Source organism: Tachysurus fulvidraco, chromosome 2 (genome assembly GCF_022655615.1).
Source record: "Tachysurus fulvidraco isolate hzauxx_2018 chromosome 2, HZAU_PFXX_2.0, whole genome shotgun sequence".
Lineage (NCBI taxonomy): Eukaryota > Metazoa > Chordata > Actinopteri > Siluriformes > Bagridae > Tachysurus > Tachysurus fulvidraco.
Window position 1 is genome coordinate 8,640,002 of NC_062519.1, and position 20,396 is coordinate 8,660,397.

At 37.0% G+C, this 20,396-nt stretch overlaps 2 protein-coding genes across 6 annotated transcripts in view; both read left to right on the forward strand.

Moving 5' to 3' along the window:
• Positions 1-3,528: 3,528 nt before the first annotated feature.
• Positions 3,529-10,014, forward strand: tamm41 (TAM41 mitochondrial translocator assembly and maintenance homolog). Of its 4 annotated transcripts, XM_027140805.2 has the most exons (9): positions 3,547-4,019; positions 4,118-4,300; positions 4,554-4,646; positions 4,970-5,120; positions 5,653-5,798; positions 6,831-6,996; positions 8,859-8,921; positions 9,016-9,103; positions 9,668-10,014. In XM_027140805.2, the coding sequence occupies exons 1-8, from the start codon at positions 3,882-3,884 to the stop codon at positions 9,090-9,092; spliced, it is 1,017 nt and encodes a 338-aa protein (XP_026996606.1). In that variant the 5' UTR covers positions 3,547-3,881; the 3' UTR covers positions 9,093-9,103; positions 9,668-10,014. The 4 variants fall into 4 exon arrangements, with proteins under 4 accessions (XP_026996607.1, XP_026996606.1, XP_026996605.1 ...); XM_027140804.2 differs by having other exon boundaries at positions 3,553-4,019; positions 9,016-10,014; XM_027140807.2 differs by lacking the exon at positions 3,547-4,019 and adding an exon at positions 4,380-4,423 and having other exon boundaries at positions 4,158-4,300; positions 9,016-10,014.
• Positions 10,015-13,399: 3,385 nt separating this feature from the next.
• The window catches only part of vgll4b (vestigial-like family member 4b), a 36,384-nt gene continuing 29,387 nt past the window's right edge, over positions 13,400-20,396 (forward strand). Inside the window, exons 1-2 of one of the 2 annotated variants that reach the window (XM_027140745.2) lie at positions 13,400-13,574; positions 14,349-14,428. In XM_027140745.2, coding sequence (XP_026996546.1) covers positions 14,365-14,428 — 64 coding nt within the window. In that variant the 5' untranslated portion in view covers positions 13,400-13,574; positions 14,349-14,364. The remainder of the gene's footprint in view (positions 13,575-14,348; positions 14,429-20,396) is intronic. The other variant, XM_027140746.2, reaches the window with a different exon arrangement.

Below are 20,396 nucleotides of genomic sequence, written 5' to 3' on the forward strand. Positions count from 1 at the left end.
CTTTTAAAAAGTACAATAAATGTTATAGAAGAAAAAGCTTACAAACAGTAACAAAAAGGTCCAATGTTTTATTATACCAGTATAATCATCCTCTGTGTTATACAATTTATTATAAGATATTTTAGAATGATGTGCTTTGGGAAACCCATGTAAACAAAGTAATCCACGTAATTCGATATTGAATGCAGCAATGCTGCTTACCACTGTGCCACTTAGTATAGCTAATCTTACATATACCTTCATATCTCCTCATTTGAGCAAGATTATAAAAGTGTAGAATTAATTAGGTGAAGTCATGTTAAGTCAAGTAAGTTTTTATTGTCATTCCTCTATAGAGCTTACATATAGAGCATATACTGTACACTAGCCCAAAATGCCTGCTCTCCAGCACCATGGTGCAGTACGTAACACATTATATGCAAGAGTACTTAATGTACAAATACACAGTAGTGTGAGACGAGTACAATAAATAAACAGTACAATATGTGCAGAACAAAACAATAAATAGACAGAACCTGGGCTGAGCAGTGTAGTATACTGAGTGGTATAGCAGCAATAAGCACAGCAGTAATTAGTAATTATTTTTTTTTTAAACTCTTTAAAGCAAACAGGAGGCAAACAAACCACCCTACCCTCCAAATGCTGCATGACTTCCATTTTTGTACATACAGTTTATATACATGCATATCTTCTGTCCAGCAACATTATATTTAACACATAACCTCTCTGTTTTAGCAGTGCAATACTGACAGTTTTATGACTGCAGGCTGGTGGTGTGAAATGTGTTGCAGTTAAGGAGCTCTGTTCTCAGAAGATAGTTTAAACTCCAAATAGGAGGTGTATCACCATGGCAACAGCCTCCGTAGTGGAGTAGCACTCTCTATTCGCATCGTGATGGAGATGAAGAGAGCACAGACTCAGATTCATTCAGAGACTCATGTGCACTCATCACCATGGAGAGCTTCGATCTAAAAGGCTAAAATATCAATCAGGATACAATGTGCATTAGTGAACTGGAGGATAAGGATGCCACATGAAGATAGAGTGTCTAATCTGCATTCATGAATTACACGTCCTTAAAAAAAATATGGTGGAAAGCATTATATTTATATACAAGAATTAGATAACTACTAATTATTTTTTTACCATGTTGATGGCTGGTATGATATTAAATTAAAGGGCTAAAACCTATGCTCTATCTATCTATCTATCTATCTATCTATCTATCTATCTATCTATCTATCTATCTATCTATCTATCTATCTATCTATCTATCTATCTATCTATCTATCTATCTATCTATCTATCTATCTATCTATCTATCTATCTATCTATCTATCTTTAAACAAGAAATTAATATAGATCAAGTGACAATTTTGGATGTAATGCAGCATGTCTGTTTTTTATGCTCTGCTAGCAGAAATAAATCGCTAAGACACTTTGACAGCTAACTAGCTAGCTCATAATGATCATAGCCATTAAAAGTCTGCCCCTTTATTTTCAAGTTCAACTGATGAGCTTTCATATTTTAATACAAAGGTTAAATTGTATGATGTCTGCTGATGATATATCACATATTTATCGTGAACAATGATAGTAATGGTTGTGAACAATAAAGTGGAATTATACGTGTACTTAACCAAATAAATGAGTGCACCAGCACTAAAGGTTGTATAATATGAGCAATATTGTATTCTACTATGATAGTAGTCATTGCTTAGCCAATGGATAATTTCTTTATAATTATGTATGTTCATTGCTATATTTAAACGCAAAACAAACACATTCTCCACAGGAATTAGCCACAGCATGAGTTCATAAAATGATAGTTTTGTACTGCTGCATCAAAAACCTTTTTGGTACAACAGTGTACCTCTAGTGGCAAAACTGACTTACTGCACATTACACACCAGCATTACCAGTCACAGACAGACAGACAGACAGACAGACAGACAGACAGACAGACAGACAGACAGACAGACAGACAGACAGACAGACAAACATATTGACAGACAGACAGATACATAGATAGATACTCTACTTTCAGCATAGTCTCGTGCGAGAACCATGCACAAAAACAGAAGTGGACATAAGAAATATGCTGTATGTAAAGTATGTATGTAAAGGATATATTGTCCACCTTGAAAATTGATCTGATACACTGTCAGATATTATTATATATATGTTGCAGGACACTCAGTTCTTCTCCCCTTCCTACCCTTCTTGAAGGTTTGAGTCTTTGGGATTGTTAAATATAGATATGACAGCTACTGTGGTTGTGTCATTTATTTTCCCTTTGGTTATTTTTAGTGGCTCTAGTGGATCTAAAATGACAAGAAATAATTAGTAGTGCTTTAAACAATATCCAGAGCAGAAATATTACTGGAATAGTACAGTTTTAATTTTACTGATGGTTTGTAAAGGTCCTGGGACTAATGGAGATGCAACAGCTGTGTATATTCCACATTTTCACATAAAAATGTTATAAAAACAGATATAGTCAAGTAGGAGTATTCTCACCAGAGGTGAGAGCAATTTTGTTAGTTATTTGATGTGGAGGACACTTGACCTTTTGAGAATGGTGATCTGCTCAGACTCATTTTCTGCGCTATCATCATGCCTACTAAGTGGGAGATCTTCCAGACAAGATATTTAGCATAAAATACTTTGTTTTGTTGTTGGAAAATCTAGGTATAGAGATTTTCTTTCTTTGGGTTTCAGCACATGTCTGGGTGAATAGAAACAAAGTGGTAGACCATCCGAGTCTCTGAAATATATAACACATACATAGACAAATATCTCATTTAGAAAACAGAAGTTAAGGATTTCATTAGTATGGCTATAAAATACAAGTGGCATGAAGTAGAAAGGGGAATCAGGTATTGAAAGAAGAAATGTTAACTGAGGAGAAGACACTTATAGCTTGCTTTGGGTGTAGGCCTACATGTCGGAATCATTCTCTGTATAACAATATAAAAATCCAGTCTGGAAATTGTAGTAAAAGTATCTAAGCAAAACTCTCAATAATGTTCTATTATACTGTGATTTGTGATTGAAATATCTATCTATCTATCTATCTATCTATCTATCTATCTATCTATCTATCTATCTATCTATCTATCTATCTATCTATCTATCTATCTATCTATCTGTGTGTGTGTGTGTGTGTGTGTGTGTGTGTGTGTGTGTGTGTGTGTGTGTGTGTGTGTGTGTGTGTGTGTGCCAGTACTATGCAATGACAATAAAGATCTATCTATCTATCTATCTATCTATCTATCTATCTATCTATCTATCTATCTATCTATCTATCTATCTATCTATCTATCTATCTATCTATCTATCTATCTATCTATCTATCTTAACCACTTCAAAAGCATTACAGACTCCAGACCAATAGGTGGCAGGAATGTGCCATATGTCGGACATTAAACTCCAAAAGAAGAACAGGACGAATCCAAAAATATTTCAACCTACTGATTTTGAGAGGCTTTATTACATTTTTGTTTCTAATGAATGTATTCTACTAGATGAATCAGAATCAGAATGATCTTTATTGCCAAGTATGTTAAGGCATTGATAAGACATGACACATATATAATAAAGGCAGTTGTATGTAAATGTTAATTTATGAATTGTTAGAAACCGCTTAGGTAGTGCGCTAGATGTAGTGCACTAGATGTAGTGCACTGGATGTAGTGCACTAGATGTAGTGCAGAAAGGCGTTTGGGATTGAACCACAGCTAACTCGCATGCAGTATCTTAACTATGCGGTTAGCTGCATGCTAAAGTGTAAATTGCACTTTACTATGAGCTTAAATCAATGAGCTTGAATTCATTTGAAGGTTGTAAAAGGAACATGGAGAAGTAGTTATATATTTAATATGGCTCTCACGTCTTTACAAAACACGGGTGTGTTTTATCGTAGGATTCTGTCTCAGTTTCCACAAGACATTAGCTTAGCTTTTGCCTATGGATCTGGAGTGTTTAAACAGTCTGGGGCCAGTCAAGGTCAGATGCGGGTAAGATTTATAAAGTGTGTATATATAGTTTAGTTACATCCCATAATATAAGATTATAAGTGCAGCACATTGGTTAAAGTGGTTGTTTTTGTGTACAGAATAACATGCTGGACTTTGTGTTTGCTGTGGATGACCCCATCAAGTGGCACAGCATGAACTTAAAAGACAACAGAAAACACTACTCTGTTCTGAAATATCTGGGTCCAAAATACATCAGCAGCATTCAGAATGACTATGGAGCCAGAGTGTACTACAACACCCTAATACCCTCGGAGGAAAGGGTTAGTAAGTCATTTAAAACCTTTTAATTTGCTTGTTTTGATCAGAAATCTTGATGAGGTTGGTATGTTTGTCCCTCAGTATCACCCAAAACAGCACAGAAGATTAACACAGGTGTGTTTGAGGTGAGGACTGGCATCATGATCATCAGGGATTTTTTTTTTAATTGTGTTTTGTGTTCTGTACATTTCAGGTGTTGAGCAGTAATACAATCTGTAAGTGATGCTGTAAACGTGTTTAAATGTTTCTTTGCAGCTGATCAAGTATGGTGTCATCAGCACGGACGCCCTGATGGATGACCTGTTTCACTGGAAAACCGTGTATATAGCAGGCAGACTGCACAAACCTGTACGGAGTTCATCGTTTATTTCATTGTCTGGTTTGATAGGATTGAAATCCTTGCTGGGGGAAAATGAATCAGTTTGGTACGAAAACGGAAGGCAGGTTTCTCGATCAAGCTGTTTTAAAATAAAATAGTGCAACGTTAAATCTATTTGAAAGGTTTAAACATTTTGATGTAATGATGCTCAGCCAAGTATTAAGAGCATGCGGGGGGGGGGGGTTGTCAGCACGGATCTCATGCCTTATTATTTGTATAGCATTTGTTTAACATTTCTTCATAGGACATGTACGTATATTCGGTCTTATACACTGTACTTTGTTTTTCTCAGGTGCGGATTCTGTTGCAGAAGGAGAGCCCGAAGCTGCGAGCGGCTTTGGTGGCCAATCTGAAGAGTGCAGTGATTGCCTCCTTCCTCATGCTTCCAGAGAGTTTCTCAGAGGAAGAGCTTTTCCTCAGCATCGCTGGACTCTCGTACTCCGGTGACAGAAATAACCCTTTTAATCTACTTACTCCAAAAAAAGACTACTACTTATGAAAATCATATGTATAGATTTTTTTTATTCACACACTCGCATTGCATTCAGATTTATTCCTCATTAAATTTCAAGGTTCATTATTGCATTATTTTATGTCTTTAGGATAAGATGTGCTGTTGCGTTTTTTTTTTCACTCTGTGAGAATTTTGGAGAGAATTTTTTTAATGACCCATACATTCTAGTTCGTTAATGTTTCAACCAGTTTTGTTTATTTTCTGAACTAAAATGCAGAACTAACAACAGGTTTTACTGTCCAAAAGCTTAATGGAACATTTGGAAGATTTTTTTTTTAAAGGTAGCTTACACTGTTTTCAGGAACCATCTAAAGAAATCGCATTCATTATAACAGCAAATGATTTAAAAACATGTTCCAAAATGCAGACAGGATGCAAGTTGATATGCTTTAATTTTAGCTTTAAGGAAGCGTGTCTATTTACACCTCCAGTTCCTCCTGTGATTATCTAATGTATTTTAGGGGATTTCAGGATGGTGATTGGTGAAGATAAATCCAAAGTTTCCAACATTGTGAAGGACAACATGGAGCACTTCCGGATCTTGTATAAAAATATTCTCCAAGAATGTCCACAGGTGGTTTATAAGCCACAGCAGGGGAAGCTGGAGGTGAGGCTGGAGTTCGGCTATCAAAGTTTTTGTCCATTAGGTGGTGATCAAGATCAATCTTAAGGTAATAGTAGGCACAATATTTTACTGAGACCTTTCAGACTCTGTGAAGGAGGTGTGGCCTATGTGTGTCTGTCAGTCACTGAGAAGGTGTGGCCTATGTCTGTCAGTCACTGTGAAGGAGGTGTGGCCTATGTGTGTCTGTCAGTCACTGTGAAGGTGTGGCCTATGTCTGTCAGTCACTGTGAAGGAGGTGTGGCCTATGTGTGTCTGTCAGTCAGTGTGAAGGTGTGGCCTTTGTCTGTCAGTCACTGTGAACGAGGTGTGGCCTGTGTGTCTGTCTCTGTGAAAGGAGGTGTGGCCTGTGTGTCTGTCTCGTTCTGTGAAGGTGACATAGCTTTCATGCTTCTGTCTCCCGTAAGAAGGCGTGGCTTGTGTACTTGCCAGTGTAAGTGAAGGAGACGTGGCCTGTGTACCTGTCAGTCTCAGTGAAGGACACATGACTAGGATGACTAGTCTACTTTCAAAAGTAATAAGACAAAGACTTGTTTAGACAGTCCCATCATTACGTTATGTCTCTGCCTTGACATCAGAAGACTTCATTTTGGTGTTGTATGCTATCGACTCTTCCAAGCTCTTTGCCAAGTGAAATATCCTGATATTAAGCACATTAGAGCTGTTTAAACTTGCCCAGGACTATATTGCCAGAAGCTTATATTGATGGTCCATTATAAAGATGGATAATTGCAGCAAGACAGAATGCTGAATAGTCAGTAGGTTCGTGCCAGAGCATGGAAGCTGTCCTAGACCTTTCTGTGAAAACACAGCTGTAATGAGATGAAGATGCGACGCACAATCATGCTTTTATATTTGTAAAAATACAGGCAGACTGGCCTCGTAAGTATAAAATTTGAATCAAAGATTGTAAGGGTTTAAAGGTTTTTAAACCACGGTTATGTCAGAAATTGTTGATGTCTATAGATTTCTGAAAACGTGTAAACGTATATGATCTGTGAACTTGTTTCCCGGTAGGTGGATAAGAGTCCAGAAGGCCAGTTTACCCAGCTAATGGCTCTACCTCGCACGCTACAGCAGCAGATCACACGGCTGGTGGATCCTCCGGGGAAGAACCGTGACGTGGAGGAGATCCTGCTGCAGCTCGCTCATGACCCAGACTGTGGTCTGCTTGTACAGCAAGGTAACTGAGACTTACAATGGACTTTCAGCTCAGTAGCGGAGATGGCTAGTGGTTTAAAATACAAGGTGCGTCGTTACATAAATAATGACAGGAGTGTGAATAAATGCATCATCTAGTTACTTGAAGTGCACGAACAAACAAAAAAGGAATGTTGGACACTTCATTCACTCAACACACAGCTTTGTTTACTTGGTGAAAGAAGGGCAGAGCTACCAGGCACTGAAGAGGGAGGATTGAGGGAGCCATGAATGATGGATTGCTGAAAATGATAAACATGCCAAACTACAGTGTCTACCACTGATATCTTGCTTTTCCTGGGACATTGACAGCACTGACAGGATGGAGGGATTAACAGAGAGAGAGAGAGAGGGATAAAGAGAGTGAGAAAGCAGATGTTGTTTTGACTGTCTCTACACTTTGCGGGTGTTACATCGGCATAAATCAAAAGAAACTCAAATGTCTCATGAGTCAAAGTTAATGAGCTCACGGCTTGTTTTACCATCAGCCACCTGTGCTTTTACCAGATCTGAAAAACACACCCACACACCTTAATTGTCAGTGCAGCTAAATAATTTGACGTTACACCTAAATTTTAACCTTGTTTGTCTTACAGATTTGTGTTTATTTCTGCAAAGACACTTTTTAATAAAATAAAGAAATAAAAAATAACTCAAGCTGCTTTGCGTGTCCATAACTAACCAAGCCGGTTTGGTGAGATTAGGCAACGTTTTTCAGAAACCTCACCCTACTTTCCTTTTTGTCATCGGTCTAGAAAGAGAATGGTAGGAGTGTCTGAGTTGACGGTTTTCAAAACACTAAAACTATTAACCTTGTAAACAAACGCAGTATTCTGATCTTTCTTTTTTTGTTGAAATTTATGTAGACAAAAATAAAATAAAATATGCAGCCTGTCATGTTTACTGAGAATCCGGTGGAAACTCTTCTGCACTGAAAACTTCTGAACTTCACTTAGATGAAGTGAATTAGATTAGGAGCATCTTCTAGACATGTCCATGTCAGTGAGTTGTTACTATGGAAACGATAAGGTATTAGAACAAGTGCATGAATAACGAATATGTAGTCGAGGTCATACGTTTCCATACGCTTTGCCGAATCAACAAAACTATTTCACATGACATAGTTTACATATAGTCCACAGGACAAAATAAGAACTGAATTTACACAAATGAACCAGTTCAAACCAGTTCATATCTGTTGATCTCTTCATACTGTGCATTGTTACCCTTATGAACAACCACTGTTTTTATGTTTTGTGATCATCTTCCCTTGTTTGTCCTGAGACGTTAAACTGCCTCAGATCAGTCTTCAGCTCTTGCAGCTGTATTTTATTTATTTATTTATTTATTTATTTATTTATTTATTTATTTAAAACATCTTCTACATATCTGACCCTATTACCATCAGTGACATTGGGATAATCAGATGCATCTTTTCACACTGAGGACTTTTACACAACAATTACAAAAGCTGCAAAAGTTCTCTAAAGCTCAAAAAGGCAACACGATACCTTAAGAGCCTGGAGGGTGTTTGGTGTAAATTAGTATTATTATTATTAGTATGCAAACAATGCTAGAAAAGCACAGAATGTGCAGGAGCTGGTTTTTTTCTGAACCACAGTAAACAACTATCACAAAACAAATCGCCGATTATCCAGAGAACACGGTATGAAGACTCAACCCTGTGCAAACTTTTGTACTGGTTTGTTTGCTGAAATTCAGTTATTATTTTGTCTTGTGGACTATTTGTAAGCAGATGTTATGTGAAATAGCTTATTTAGGGCAGAAATAAATAAGTATGTGTTATGACATTGTGTGTATAACCTCATGCATTTCTCTTTATAGGAATCTCCACAATTGTGAAAACTTCCAGCATAACACAAAGTGCCAAAGGAATTGCTACAGCAGGTGTGCTTCTTAATCGGTCATAAGATTTAATCATTTGTTTTTTGGACCTAGGTTATGAATCTAATCTATTATAATGTTTGACTTTTTTGGAAAGGCCTCGTGAAAACGGTGTCCTACAGCGTGAAAAAGCTTCGGAAGATGCTCAAAGGCTGGAGGAGGAAGACTCCATGATTTCATAAGCAGTGAGAGTTTTTAGCCGGCTGATACTCTTCGTGTTCTTGATATTAACTCACCACATGGCCATGTGTAATACAGTAGCACTATTTAAGCGTACTGAGTCCTGGGTGTTCTGTCATCTTTTATTTTTATTTTGTATGTACCTGTGAATTGCAAAACAGGTCATCAGTGCTGATAAGGAATTGTCTTTAATCGCTAATCAAACGACGCTGTTAAAACAATGGCTTGTGGTGGCAGATACAAACAACCCACAGATCACTGATGCATAATTCACATATAACCGACAAACACACATACATATTTGGCATTTCCCCTTTAAGAAGTGGGGGAGTTAGTGAGTTGGTTGATGCGTCGTTCCTGCGCAAAAAGTTCAATAAAAAAATACGACCGTTCTGGTCACATGCAGCAATCCTGTCTCTGTATCTTTGATAGCTTACAAAGCTACAGGCTGAGCAAAACAGTAGCATGGTTTTATCACAATACCAGGGCACCCAGTTAAATCCTGAGTTTGTGTTACTGTATGTGTGCATGTACTTGTGTTCAAGCTGTGTGTGTTGGATTCCTATCAGGTTCTCAAAAACATATGCCTGGTGACCTGCAATGGTCCTGCATCCCATCCATGGTGTGTTCCTGCCTTGTGCCCAGTGTTCATTGCAAAGAACTGACCAAGAAGAAACACTTACTGCAGATAAAAGAATAAATAGATTAAATGGACAAAACACTGCAACATTTTAATAAATCGATGTAATTCTGGTTATTATTTATTCTATTCATTTGAATTTAACATTTTTTGCCAAAAAGTTTTCCTTAATAAAAGAACATCTGCTTGTTGAAGGTCCAACCAAACCCAAACCCCAAACTTTTAGTATTAGGCTTTTTGTACATGCTATTTATTAAAATAAATCAGTCAATATTATATAGTCTCTTATTTATTGATTTTATTTATTTTTAATATACGCTCACACTTTATTCAACTGTCCTGCCATTTAGAGTTGATCAGTGTTCATTATTGCCACATGCTAAATTTACTACAGTAGTATGCATTCTGGGGGGATGAACCACTAAACAATTACATTTTAATTGTTTAAAATTTAAATGTAATTTTTTTTTTGTAAAGTTACACTTTGTGGTCTTAAATTTTCCTTTATATTAAGGCTTCAATACTGAACGTGCCAGAATGTGGTTGTTTTTGCTTGAGGTTTTTCTATGAAAGAAGCTACAGAAAACAAAACCACAATAAAATGTCTGGATGTTTCAGTTTCAAAATGATTAATAGAAATAATATGTATTCTTCAGTGGTTTGGCTTCATGAAAGTCTTAGATATTCATATTCTTATTCACACTCAATCTGACACAACAGTCGAATGTTCAAGCAGAAATTAAGGAGTTTAAAGTGATACTGAACACAGTGTGGTACAAGACACTTGCTGGTGCTTATAGGACAACAGTCCAGCTGTAAATCCTCTTGTGTTGCTCATGTTGGTTAAAAAAGATTTAATGACAAACGTTATAAAAAGAAAAGAAAACACTGGTTCAGGATTATTAACTAACATCATAGATCTATATGAAATCATTACATTCATTTATAAAGATTACTGATTTCTGCTTCTTTTTTTTTATCAGGTTATTTACTTAATTTCCCAATAGAGGACACAAGTGTACACTTGAATATAGACTGAATATATATCTTATATATCACTAATATACATAATGTGATGACATACGTTTAATATCGAAGCAGCTGGTTAGTATCATAAATTTCATCATTAAGTATCATCAAGTATCATCATAAGTATCATCATTTCTCAGGATTGGTTTATTATTATTTCTTTTTTATGAAAATTGTTTCAGTATGTTGAGTAAATGCATGACAACCTCACCCTCAAAACATTAAAACATTATTCTCAAGATGATATGGTCAAAATAAGTGGCCCTTTTGCTGTCTTGGTATTTCAGGTGTCAGGCATAACAGAGGGAAAACACACACACTCACACACACACTTTACACAGCTGTATTCACCATATTTGCCTGCAGGTTATTCCGCTGGAAAAATACAGGGAAAAGCAATCTTTGTGTGAACAAGTAGCTGAGGGTGTGGGTATTTTTTTCAATGGATCAGACCTATGTTCTGTCTTGAAGGTTACACACAAAATCACACACACACACAAAAAATAGCAATTGACATTTTTTAAACAATTTTTTCTTTTTCTTTTTTCTTTTTTTTTTTTTGGTGTGGTGAAACTTAAAGATACAGCTTTCCTTTGACTGATACAAAAAGTTGACACTGGAGACTCCTTCTATAAAGGACCAATAAACAGAAACCCCCCTACTGACGTCACCATATCAATGATTACAAACATTTTTAATCTGATTATGTGGAGTATCCACCAGAAAAGAGTGAGTTGTGGGATGTGGTAGCTCAGTGGTTAAGGTGTTGGGCTACTGATTGGAAGGTCATGGGTTCGAACCCCAGCTCCACCAAGCTGCCACTGCTGGGCCCCTGAGCAAGACCCTTAACTCTCAGTTGTAAGTCACTCTGGTTAAGGGTGTCTGCTAAATGCTGTAAATATAGAATATATTTTTGGTTATACAATTATATGGGAGCAGTATTCTCCCATCGGGCAGACGCTACCATTGTCTCAGAGCCAGAACAAATATACTGAAAAATAGCTTCTTTCCTGTGGCTGTTTCGGCACTGAACAGCTGATATGGTGTTAACAATCACCACTGTACTGTCACTTTTCTAATGTGTTTTGCACTATTTTGCACCACTTTAAAATCATACATCCTTGCACCACCCAAAAACTATTACACTTCTGTATGTCCATCCATATTTATTCTGTCTATTCTGTGTGTGTGTGTGTGTGTGTGTGTGTGTGTGTGTGTGTGTATATATATATATATATATATATATATATATATATATATATATATATATATATATATATATATATATATATATTAATAATGACATTTCTTTTGTACAACTATATCTGTCATACTGTAACATACTTGTATAAGAACCACACTATATTTACCCTTATTCAGTTATATGTACATATTACTACACATTCTATATACTACTTCATACCCTTATTTATTACACTGCCACTTGTAAATAAGCCATCTATGCACTTCTGGTTAGGTGCTAACTGCATTTTATTGGCTCTGTACATGTACCTTGCATAATCACAATAAAGTTGAATCTAATCTAATTGTTCATTGATTTTGAATTCTCTTTAAAATAGTATATTTGCCTCACACCTCCTAGGGGTTTGATTGCCCTCACCGCCCGATGTGTGCGGAGTTTGCATGTTCCCAATACTTTGGGGGTTTCCATTGCCTACTCCGACTTCCTCCCCCAGTCCAAACACTTCTTGTCTGACTGGCATCTCTCAAAATTTGCTGTGTTGTACAATCTGTGATGATTTTCTGCTCACCACTGTTGTAAAGAGTAACTGTTTGAGTTCCCGTTGCCTTCTTGTCAGAAATATTCAAAATGATCTCAACAGAGATCACATTTTCTCCCTACATCTGTCCAAATGTGAGCGTTGCTCTTTGTTCCTAACAGAGTAGTTGATTCAGTTCAATTCTATTGTTTTATTTATATGGCACGTTTAACAATGGACATTGAGACAATTCTCAAAGCGGCTTTACAAAACAGAAGAAATATAGTTAAAACAAAAAGTTAATCATACAAAGATTAATATTATACGAATGATCAAGATTAATATTTAGCTTCTATTTAAATGTGTTTACCCCAATGAGAAACCTGAGGTGACTGTGTGGAGGAAAAACTCCCTTATGGAAAAAGAAGAAACCTTGAGAGGAACCAGACTCAAAGAGGAACCTCATCCACAATTACAGTACGTGACACTGAAGTGTGTTATTATACATTGTTAGAAACACCGGAGAGCGTTATTAAGGATAATATCCTTTTTTTTTTATTTATATACAGCCATTGAGTGTCTGTTTATTATTAGTTTGTTACAACAGCTAGGGTTAGGTTCAGGAAATGCTAACACCATTCACTAACATTTAATGCTGCTTCCTCACAACATCTACAGAAACCAAGTGACATTTCATTACTACAAGGTATTAGTTTTAGAACGAGAAAGCTGTATGTAGTCATGAAGCAGGATGAAGAGTCTCATCACCATGTACACATCACCTCATTAACTACCTGTTACTAGGATATGATGTAATCGGCTGATTTGCATAATATATGCTGATCTCATTGGACCAATCAAAAATCTCCGCTCGCGCCACCTGCCAGGAAGAGAATTCCCTCATTCCTATCATTCTTCCTGAACGCTCGCGCCTCGCTGGGCTTCTACACGGGAAGTTTGTATACTCGGCGCTTTCTCCTGTGGAGTTTAGACTGTTCGTGGATGATTTTCGGCTTTTCTTTTCTTTTTAATTATCTGCACCTTAATCTGTGGTCTCGGACAATTCCAAAGTGGCGCTGCAAAGTGGTATGTAGTTTGTCAGTTAGACGTTGAACAAAGTTTGTTTACATGTAAAAAAAAGCGCTCGAGACTCTTCAGGATTGACCCGTTTTAATACATTTTCAATGGTAAGATTATTCCACACGCGTGTTTTCGTGGTGCTACTAATTTAAAATAGTAAAAAAAAATTGTGTGTGTGTGTATATATATATATATATATATATATATATATATATATATATATATATATATATATATATATATATATAATTAACTACTTAACTGGCTAATTAATTAATTAATTAATTAATTAATTAATTAAAGTAAATTAAAATGAAATAAATAAAATGTTTCTTCGTGCATCTTAAGTGTGAGAGAAAATAGAAAATATGTCTTTTTTTTAAATAATAGAACTGGGTCCTCTCTCTTTGTGAGAGATAGCATATGAGTCTTTGCACATGCAAAACCAGTTTACTGGGCAACGCAAGTGTAAAACCTGAGTGCGGTTCTGCTTATTGTTTCCTTTGGAGTGTAAACACGGTACAAATGCGGCGGTATGTTAGGAATGTGAAGTGAAGCGTGTGGAACAAAGGCGAGCACTGAGAAATCTCCCAAGGTTTTACAGAATCAAGCTATACATATATTCACATGAGTGATCTGTTAGATGTATCTTGGAGCTTTAAATCTACTTTAGTAATTTCTGCTTGAGCTTGGTCCAGATGAAGAAAGATCTCTGACATTTGAGATATTCCCTATCTGTATTTCTACAACATGGGGATTCAGAGGTTTATCATTTTTCAGCAGGGTCTCTTCGAGGATGGAAACGCCTTTGGATGTTTTGTCAAGAGCAGCATCTTTAGTGCACGCTGATGATGAAAAACGTAAGTAATAATCAGCATTCTTTACAATAAGTCATCTATGCACTGAATAATTTCATTATTTATATGATATAATGCCTTATTTGAGCTATTCAGTATGTTAATATTACTTTGTGATACTGATTTACAACATAAACACCAGTTCTCTATGTAATCCTCTCGTGTGTGTGCGTGAGTGTGGGAGAGAGTGTGGTAGAGAGAGAGAAAAGCTTCAGCTTCAGATTAGTATTTGAATGTGCTACGTAGTAACTTGTTATAATCAGGTTTGTGGTTTACATAATCTAAAGTAATAGCACCCTAGTCATCAGTAAATAAAGGTTAGATTTGTAAATTAGTTTCACTAAAAAAAGGTACCATTGTTTGCTATTTTAAACTAAAGTTTTAGCCGTGCATACTGACAAGTTACCTCCGAGGCCAATCTCACAAGCTTTGTATGTATATTTCTTATCGAAATGAATTTGGCGGTGGAGGACAAGCTGTATCTATAAACACCAAACTCTGGAACTAAACGCTGAACACCGTTATAACATTTTTGCAGAAAAGCAGCTTTAATATACTTCTAGACAAATTCCAAACAGAATGTGGCACGAGATGTTTGATGTAAGAGCAGTATAGTGTGTATTGTTGTTGCCTTGCCACTCCAGGCTCCCCGGGTCCATCCTGAGCTGGAGTTTTTAATGTGTTTACTGTGGATTTATTTCCCCTGGGCTCTGATTTCCTTCTAACTTTGACCTACCTTTAGTAGATTGCCTCTAGGTGTGATTGTATGGGTATATGTTACTCTGTGATGGACTGTCCTCCCTTTTGGGGTGAATTCTTACACCCTGTGTTCCTGGTGTAGACTGCAAATCCACCAGAAAATGGTTACTGTAATGTCATTAATGTTTGCTGTAGAGTATGTTGGTTATATTATTTTGCAGATTTTGCAAACAAATAGTTCATTTAGAAAATAGTAAATAGTTCATTAAGAAAGGATGTAGAAATGCATAACAGTAATTTACATTTACATTCAGTATTTGTTCATTGCAGTGCAAGGTTAATTAAGCTGTAACTGTACCAATTTATGAAACTTGTAAACAAGCCAATAGAGAGCAGAAGGTTGGTGTGGTATTTTATTTTTTGTGGAAAAAAAATGAAGGATGCCATTTTTAGCCAATGCCATTTAGCATAAGTTTTAGCATGTCCTATTTTCTTTTAATTGTAGATATTTCTGCCCTCAGCACTCGGTCAATGTAATGTTGCTTTGGGAACATAGCTGGCTATTAGTAAATCACTACAAAATCATATAACAACAGGGCCATGCAAAATCTCTTAATCTTTTGCTCCGTGTAACTGGCATTAATGTAAAAGTAGGCTACCAGTTTATTAGCTACACGCTGCAGCATTGTTAGAGTGTAAATGCTGTAAACCAGGGAACAGGAAGAGTTTTTTCAGTCAGGGCTTTAACATGATTCAAATCTGAACTAGAACATGCAGACCTTCAGACAGAAATTCAATCACTCCGCAGCCAACAGTCTCTCTATAATCACCCTGCAATTTCTCCAGTCAAATAAATTCCTTCCTAGATTAAGTCTGACACAAATCCTGCTCAGCAGGCATTTAGGATTACTGAGATTGGGTGTGCATGACCTAGTGATCGAAAAAGTACACATATTCAAACCTTGCTTAAACGATGTTGTTCGCCACATGTTGGGTGAACATGTAGTCCACAGGGTTCAGACTGCATAAACAACATTTTATTACTGATTATTTAATCTTTATTATAATTACATGTTGTAGGAGGCGTTGCTTCATGTCTTACATCTGAACTTTAGTAGGTCACATGACCATAACATGCAACTCACCAAAAATTTTGGAAGTGTCAACTTGTCTAGTTGTAAATATCTAAATAGAAAATACAGTTGTTTTGCATTTGAAGCTTGAATAAAACTTATTTTTGAGAGAAAGACTGCTTCCTGTATCTATACTGAAGAACCAACAAAGTGAAATATAGAGTAATCTTTCCAGATGTTTGCACAGTCTGTAAACATGACTGACATGGCTGATTTGGTTGAGAATAAAATCCCATTACCATCTCCTTGGGTAAAGCTAATTTTTAGTTTAGAGATTTAGATCGTATGAAACAAGGTTTAAACATACATGGAGTGAAGAATCAGGACCAGAACATTCTCGCCTCAGTCGCTTCACTGACTGTGGGTTTTCTAAAAGTTGCTGGACAGGACGTTTGCACCCCCCACAGTCCCCCTGCTGTGTTTTTGTTTTGAACTGATGTGATGTCACTCTTGTTGTTCTTGTGCGTCATCCTTTTGTCCTCGCACAATGCGCTTGACCTGTTTTCACAATAGCAGGCTGCAGCCCAACTGAAGCTCTTTGGTCTTATTTCTTTTAAGACAAATCCTATGAATGCTCTTGCTTGCTGGAATACTTCAGGGGAGAGGCTTTGACTCGCTCAAGTGCACTTTTGGCTCCTATCTATGGCCAACGAAAGAACATTCAGGGAGAATATGCAGCTAACTTGGAAGGAGTGGTTTCTAACTAGTTATGCTGTTTTGATTTAAGTCAGGTGGTGACTTGGAAATGACCGCAGATATTCTCCAGGCTACTTGGTTTTACTCCGACCCATGACTGAAAACAGCACAGGTCAATTGCATAAAGCCTTTTAATACCATTAGAGGTATTAAAAGACCTAGACCATGGCCAGAGTATATTTACTCACTGTAAATAACTGCTTTGACCAAGCTAGTGTAGTTTGTTCTACTGACTTCTCTTAAAATTTGGTGGAAGTGTTTTGACTCCGTTAAGCCAAACTATAAAGGCAACTGGTATAATTAAAGTCAAATCTTAGGGAGATTTCTCCCAGATTTGTGGTCACTTATCAAACAGGGAGGTTGAGCACTGACATCATCTTTCACTAAGACACATGGAGAGAGCCACTATAACGTTTTCAATTATGGTTCTGATACATCAAACTGTAACTGAACACGCTAACTGCCTTCTTCAGCAGTCATAAGCTCACAGAAGCCAACGATTGGCTAGTGCCACTCTGACGACGTGGCCTGCCAGAACTAACGCGATGCTTGATTTCTCTTAACTTAACTGAACTTAATTGCTACAATTTATGTTTTCTTTACATTAATTTTGCTTAATTTTCTTCATCGCTTTTCTCTTCACTTGTTTTTGCTTTTTTTTTGTCACTCTTTCCTCACTAACATCTGCCTGTCATTTTAATAAAAACCTGTCCGGTCGGCATATCGGATGTGGTGTAGTTGCAGAAGTTAAAATTTTTTGAAAAAGATCCAACGCTCAAAATGGATCCGAAAATTACGGATCCGCAGATGGTCGGCACCTCACGCAGCGCCTTTGCGACTCTCCATAGGAAATGAATCACTTCCGGTTTATCGGCTGTCGTTTGTCGTGTGCAGTGGAAAGGCGGCTTTAACCGAGTGAGAAGCGGGAAGCTGAGGTGGGGGAAATAGAGCACACGTGGTTGTTGGGGATCTTTCTTGTTGTTGTGCGGCTCGGATGCTCGTATCTCAAAAATTTGCTCGTATCTCAGGGCAAAAATTTTGTCGAATCACAGCTCGTATCTCAAAAGATTCGTATGTCAAAGCACTTGTATCTCGAGGTATCACTGTATTTATCTTTGTGTAATGAACATTCTGTAATAAATTTACAAGAAATCTCAGCGATCACTATTACATGGAAATTATGGCTATGTGTTTTGGATCTGTAAAAATCTTTACTGATTAACAAGCACTATCTTTTCCACAATTTAACTATGTCAAACTCTGTTCTGGTCCAAATAGTAAACTTTTTCATATCTGTTATTGAAGGATTGTTTCTCATTAACCAGGGCTAATTTTCTCTGAAAAATGCTTGGCTCAAGTTCAGGTCACTGTGAAATATAGGTGTTGTAAATCTGAGACTATAAGCTGGTGTTATTGGGGTCTTGTTTATTCTGATTGCGTCTGCTCTTTAGTCTCCACTCCTGAGATACGCATTGTACAACTTTATTGCTGCCCAGTTAAGTGAAATGCTATGTAGTGGACAGGACAAGAAACATACATCTGCTGGATGTTGACACAGCAGTGCAGGAGGTTCAGGTTTCACCTACAGCATCTACGGCTTCTTGCCAACACGTGGTGGGTTAAACAATGAGCCAGACCTCCATGCCTTTACAGAGCTCGTTTTTATGCCAGGACACTGTTTCTACTAGCACCTGTTACTTAGACCCATACAGGAAGTTGACCTTTTGGGTCTCTGAGACTTTTCTTCCCCTCCTTCGTGACGGATTGATGCACGTTCTTTGTCATCCTCTCAGCGGACTGCCCCAACATGCCAGCAGCTCCCGGCGGACCGACGTGTCCATAATTGCTCACCATTTCTTTTGTGAGGTTTGTGTCTCATGCCTCAGTGCTGTGCTGTGTTAAGCTTCTTATGTTTTAGCTTGTCCCATGTTAACACGCATCAGATGTAACACGTCTGCAAGGAGATTCACAGGATAGGTGAGGTGTGTGTGAGTCACAATTGTTCCATGTGGGCATACTATGGAATGAAATTTGCCATTTGGTCTTACACACAGAAAAGTCTGAAGAGGTAAAAATGAAACAATCTTATGGCTGTTGTACAAAACATTATTAAAAATGAATCGTTCTTAACATTTGGTGGTTTATCAAGTCAAAGATTTTCAAAACCCCCTATAGCACATTTCAATGGGATTCTGTACATGACACCATCATCTGAGAAGGAACATCAATGTTTTGCCATCTGCACCAAGTTTTTAATGTAGTACATGATATTTATGCCCTTACCTATACTCATTGGCCAATGTTTTGACTATAATATTGTGTTCTTGCAGTGCAGGATAGAGTTCCTTCTCTTGCTATATGATCACTGTGTCCACAACACCGTAGGGTCAGCATCATATGAAGTGGAGTAATGGCAGCTTTCTACTCATTGTTTCAAAATAATGCTTTCTAACTGAAGAAAAGGAGCTCATCAGGTATTTGAGTTCACCACCAACATTCTACCTCAGAAGCACAGTTCAAGCATGAGCAAGACCTTTAAGACCTGAATGTTTTTGTAAGTCTCGATTATGGATATACATGGATATCCCATAATCCACTGGGAAATTCAAAAGCATAGCTAACATTAAGTTCCTTCTGAACGTGGCCTTAAGCTTCAGAAAGCATAAAAATTTGGTTTGTTGATGGTGTTTTTCTTCTGCCACCTTCTATTGTCTCTGAAGTCGCCAGAATAAGTATTTATTTGGTATGAATGGATAAATGGTAAAAGCTGATGGAGATCAGAAGTTAATGTCTTATCTTAGGGACCATAATGTTGTGAGTGGTCAGACACGCCACTGCAACAGCGCCTTGAGTTTACGTCTTACACTTCACTGTATAAAAGCATCTCCTAATTAAATGTTAAAGTAATTTCAGATTTGAAAATGTCACTGAGCTTTTGCAGCACTGGTGAGTGGAGTAATGGCCTTAAGGTCTTGAAGTAAAGGTCAGAGGTTCAAAGGTTAAGGGAGAATTGCAAGCACACAATTGAGTTAAGAGTTCACAGATTAGCGTCGCTCAGTTTAAAAGATTATCGAGGAACACAAGACAGCTTGACAAGAAAGCTCAAAGTGTTAATAAAGTATGTTGATTGTTGTCCAAACCTTTGAGAGACAGAAATGTTATTCAGCAAAGTGGTGTGATTATCTTAGTTGCCAGGATTACTGAATATATTATAATTAAAATGTGCAGTAATAAAATAATGTTGAGAAGGATATTTTTGCCTTCAGTCAGACTGTTTTCGTTTTTTTCTTTTTATTATTACTATTATTTTTTTTTTACTACAGATTTTATGTATGTGCGTTTACATGTCTGGGTTTTTTTTTTGTTTTGTTTTGTTTTATATTTTTTTCAGGCTTTTTTTTCAGAAACAAAAACAGAATAAGCAGAATCTACGACCATATAAA